This window comes from Microtus ochrogaster, chromosome 8 (assembly GCF_000317375.1).
Source record: "Microtus ochrogaster isolate Prairie Vole_2 chromosome 8, MicOch1.0, whole genome shotgun sequence".
NCBI classification, from domain to species: Eukaryota; Metazoa; Chordata; class Mammalia; order Rodentia; family Cricetidae; genus Microtus; species Microtus ochrogaster.
Window position 1 is genome coordinate 12,897,769 of NC_022015.1, and position 5,265 is coordinate 12,903,033.

The 5,265-nt window shown below is 40.7% G+C and overlaps 1 protein-coding gene across 1 annotated transcript; it reads right to left on the bottom strand.

The window, feature by feature from the left end:
• Positions 1-3,692: 3,692 nt before the first annotated feature.
• On the bottom strand, positions 3,693-4,612 carry LOC101980982 (olfactory receptor 2D3; the record flags this gene model as incomplete). The annotated part of the gene is given in 7 exon segments (XM_013347712.1): positions 3,693-3,921; positions 3,923-3,975; positions 3,977-4,081; positions 4,084-4,153; positions 4,155-4,215; positions 4,218-4,540; positions 4,542-4,612. Coding segments are annotated over 7 exon segments (912 nt in total), but the record flags the coding sequence as incomplete, so codon positions are not given.
• Positions 4,613-5,265: the final 653 nt, after the last annotated feature.

Sequence of the window (5,265 nt, forward strand, 5' to 3'; positions counted from 1 at the left end):
TAGACCAGGCTGGCCTCGAACTCACAGAGATCCGCCTGCCTCTGCCTCCCGAGTGCTGGGATTAAAGGTGTGCGCCACCACCGCCCGGCTGAGAGGGATGATCTTTACAAACATATTTAACAAGCTGGACAAACTTTAAAATCCCAACTTGTAAAGGTGGTAAGCAAAGAGCTTTGAGTACAGTCGTGAGTTAAAAGCACATACACACTCACAAAAAGGCACAGAGGGTGGGAAAATGACCAGCCTTTCTACTAAGCCTGCTCTGGGAGTGAAGTTTCTCAACAGGTAGCCTCAGAAGGTCCCAGACAGCCTGACAGTGCTCTTTGAGGCTTATTTTCAGGTGGTAGGCACCTGTTGGTCCAACTATCTTAGGGGCACATTTTGATAAGGGTTCTGTCTACATACAACTCTCTGACTGTCACTAAAAAGGTAAAGGATCCTGGTGTCCATAGGAGCTTGGAATTGTTTGTTATAATTTCTATTCCTTTCTATCTTCATGAAATCATCTCTTCTGGGTTGGATCCTGACTATGTTTATTTAAAGACACAGAAAAACTTGATTCAAGTCAATAGAGCTCTGGCTTATTCATATTTTTGTTGAGACCCTAATATGTGGCAGGTACTATGTGAGAATTTGGAAATTCATTAGTCTGCTTTACTATTTATTGGTAGAATGCTATCTGAACAGCATAAGAGCTATTAAGGATTTCAGTAGAGCAGCTAGTTGTGACTACTTGTATGCAACCCCCCAAGATCAGGCCTGTTGGCATTCCCTGATAGTGAGCAGAGAGGGTCCTTAGGTAAGATTAGGGATTCCAGGCACTCTTGCCTACACTGCCCTCTTATCTGTCTATAATTCTGCTAAATTGCACGTTGTTTCATGGTCTTGTGGGGTGCTAAGGGTACAAAGAATGTGGAAGGTCAACTGAAGTGTGGTTGTGGGGATCCCCATCTATGCAACTATGAGGAAGCAATTCATGCTGTGGTCAGACATTTCAGTGATGTTACTGTTTGGGGGTCACTGACACTCCCCAAAATAATGCTTCACTCATGCCCTTACATAAGCACAGAAAACTCAAGTTAGACTTTCATGGAATTGTCATTTTGTCTTCTCTTGGGCATCACCCAAGGCATGCATTTCTTATGCTAAACTATTCCATTCTTTCTCTTGGTGTTATGTCTAACACCAAGAATGCAGTGTTAAATAGATTGTGGATTGCACTGGCCACTCTGAAATTCAAAGGCAGTTAAAGCCTAAGTATGATTTTGCTTCCTAGGGCATGTGTCACATATTTGCCCACGTTAGCTTCTGACCATCTGAATACTTCTTCTCTTGTAGTCCTATGTGAACCTTGGAGGAAGTGAACCTGCTCCCAGGCCTTACAGAGGCTAAATGTACCCTAAGTTCACTTTCTTTGATTTTGCTGTAGATGGGCACAGCAAATAACAAGAACTCAGTCAAGTAAACACACTTATATGCCAGTAACATACAAAATGAAAATAGGCTGACAATTTCAGCTGATCTTTCTTTTACAAAAAGACTTTATGGGAGATATGCTCAAGGTACAATGAATACCTATGAGAATGTCTGTCTGTCACATAGTGATGTGGGAATCCCTTCTGTGTGTTGCTTTTCTTGATTAATGAATAAAGAAACTGCCTTGGCCTGTTGATAGGGCAGAATTTAAGTAAGTGGAGAAGACAGAGCTGAATGCTGGGAGAAGGAAAGAGTCAGAGAGATGCCATGGATCTGCTTGAGACAGATGCTGGCAATTTTACCTGGTAAGCCACTGCCACGTGGCGATATACAGATTAATAAAAATGGGTTAAATTAATATAAGAGTTAGCCAATAAGAAGCTAGGGCTAATGGACCAAGCAGTGTTTTAATTAATACAGTTTCTGTGTGGTTATTTCGGGGCTAAGCTAGCCGGGTGGCTGGGACAAACAAGCTGCCTGGCTCTCCTTGCAACAATATAGTGTCATGTAAAACAAAAACACTCTATGGAAATCTTTAAAATAGATTATTTTAAATAGAACTTTCAGATTTCCACAAGTTTGAGAAGATAGTACAAAGAGTTCCCATATGCACTAGAAGCTGTGTCCCCTCTTATGTTGCTTACATTATAAAGTATAGTTGCTACAATTAATAACCTTGGTTATATTTTTATCTGAAGTTCAGACATACATGATCAGATTTCTTTAGTTACTGTATTTGCTTTCCTTGCACCTGCCTGTTAACATTTTCCTAATCTGTGATCCCTCTCAGATTACCATATTTTATGCAATTATTGTACATCTGTAGGTTCTCCATGACTGTGATATTTTATGAATTTTTCCATTTTTTAATAACCTTAACAGTGTCCAGGAAGTCTGGCAAGGTGTTTGTATGTTGTATGTTTGTATGTTTGTTGGAATTATTCTGGTATTTTTCTCATGGTGAGACTGAATTTATACATTTGGCAATAACGGTTACAGGGACAAGAACAGAACACCAGTTTCATCACATCAAACTAAATGTTCCAGCGACATGCCTAATTATTATTGCTTTAACATATATATCATTGAAACATATTTTATCCTAGCAATTAATCAGAGTTGGACAAGAAAAATGAAATAATAGTTCAATAAGTACCTTTGAAAATGGATAAATGGATTAAGAAAAGAAGTCAAAGTAGATCCAATGTAGCCTTCCCTGAGGAGAGTCTGTTCTACTGCAGAACCAAGCTGAAGTCTAGGACTCCTCATGCACATTCATGGGAACTTTTATAAGGGCTACTTTAAATACGTGACTTAGCATCCTCCTCAGACATGAAAGTAAGTAGAGTTGATAGAAGTAGCTCCTAGTCTGATCATTTGGACCAAGGCTTTATGAGAACCTAAAGTGGGCTTTGAAAGTGACCATTCTAAGAAGCTAAGATGTGAGATGTGGTACACTAGCATCCAAGGTTGTGGAGGCATCAACTTAGGATAGAACCGTCAATTTCTTAGATTCTGATTCCTCTTCAGTTTTGAAAGACAATGTTTTTGTTGGGCTTGTTCAGTGGAAGATGACTATAATGCATGCAGGGCAAAAAGATTCACAGCCCATCGAGGAAACCCAAGGCAGGAACTCAATTGGGCAGGACCCTGGAGTCAGGAGCTGAGGCAGAAGCCATGGAGAAGTGCTGTTTACTGACTTGTCCTTCATGGTTTGCTTAGCCTGCTTGCTTACAGAACACTATTTCAGGAAGGGCCTATACTCACAATACCTGGGCTCTCCTGTATTACTAATTAAGAGATTTCCCTACAGCCAGGCCTCCTGGAGGCCGTTTCTCAGTTGAGATTCTTTCCCCCCCCGGATAACAAGACATTTTGCCAAATTGACATAAAACTGGGATTTGCGGCCTGTGATATCAGATTTAGCTGTGCTTTTGCCTGAAACAGGTCTATGGCAGCTGAATTATGTACACCTTAAAATAGTACCTCCCACCTTTAATAATAATAACAATAATAATAGTAGCAACAACAATAATAAACCCTAATTTTCCACCCTTTTTCCTTTCTTTGTGTTATGGCTTAGAGTGGTCACCATTTCCACAGCATGTTCTTCTGTTTCACAATTCTTCCTGAAATGACTTAATTAATAATAGCCTCCCTAAATCGTCCTCCATTTTCAAAGATGTTACCATGGTGACCAAACTGAGACTCACAGGTCATTTCTTGTGAAAGAAGGACATCCTTGCAGCTAGTCTCCCAAAGGCTCCTCTGACATCCTTGTTCCCCAGTCTATAAAGTATGGGGTTTAGCATTGGAGTCACCACTGTGTAGAACACAGATATTATCTTATCCGGGTTCTTTGTGGTTTTGGTGTTTATCTGCCTATAGTTAAATGTTCCAGAGCCGTAGGAGAGGACAACAGTGAGATGGGAACCACAGGTTGAAGAGCCTCCCTTCCCCAGCCTGCATCTGGATCACAGTGGAGATGATGTTCCAGTTGAGATGAGATGAGGATGAAGGAGACAGGTGCTAAGAGGATCACTATGCCCATTGCAAAGATGGCCATTTCTGTGCTGTAAGTAACTGCGGAAGCCACCTTTAAAAAAAAGCAGGAAGTTCACAAAATTAATGTCTGACTGTGTTCTGCCCTTTATAGGGAAGATGGAATGCAGCAGTACTTTATTAGGGACACTAGGAGCCTACTCACCAAAGACCCTAGAGCCAACTGGAGACAAAGTTTTGGGTCATAATGGCGGAGTAGTGCAGGAACTTACACACAGCCACATGCCGGTCACAGGACATCACAGCTAGCAGTGCATACTCTGTACATCCAATCTGAAGGGTGACTATTACCTGTGTCACACAGCTTCAAAAAGAAAGAGTTTTCCTTTTTGCAAGGAAGTGGAGCAATACTTGAGGAACAACGCTATTTGAGAGACAGAGATCTGCAGAAGAGAAGTTTCTAAAAAAAAAGTACATGGGGGTATGAAGTTGAGAATTCATGAAGATGAGGATAAAGATGAGCAGGCTTCCAAATACAGTCAGCACATCAATGATGAAGAACAAACAGAAGGATCTGAGTTTGTGCATCTTGTAAAAGACTTAGCAACAAAAACTCATCCACAAAAGTCTGTTTTTTTTTCCATTGAGATTTATGTTTGTTTATTTGTTTGCCACAAACAACAAGAACACAATATTATTAAGTTTATGATATTAAGTCCTATAGAAAGAGTTTGTGTTAAAACTGACATCTAATTGGATATTTATAGGATTTTATATTTTTATCTAACATGTTCTAATTAATGTATAAGCTTATTTGTATTTTAATTATTTATGTATAGTTTATGTCAACCTCATTTCCCTCCAGATCTTTCTTATAACCACTGATGTTTTTTAATAGATAAAATGCAATATAGTATAAAATCTTCCTGGGAAGGTTGGCGATATGGCTCAGATATTAAGAGCATTGACTGCTCTTCCAGAACACCCAGGTTAAATTCTCAGCACCCACATGGTAACAGAGTGTTTTTTTTTTATTTTTTTTTCCCGAAAGAACATCCCCATTGTCTCAGAATGTGGGTGTACCCCTCGCGGTCCTGAGTTCCTTGCTCGTGCTCCCCCTCCTTGTGAAAAGGAAAAAAAAAGTTTCCCCCTCCTCCCAGACTTCCATTTCCCTCCCCCTCCTCCCACCCTTCTTTCCCTCCTCCACTCCTCTCCCCCTCCCTCTCCAGTCCAAAGAGCAGTCAGGGTTCCCTGCCCTGTGGAAAGTCCAAGGTCCTCCCCCCTCCG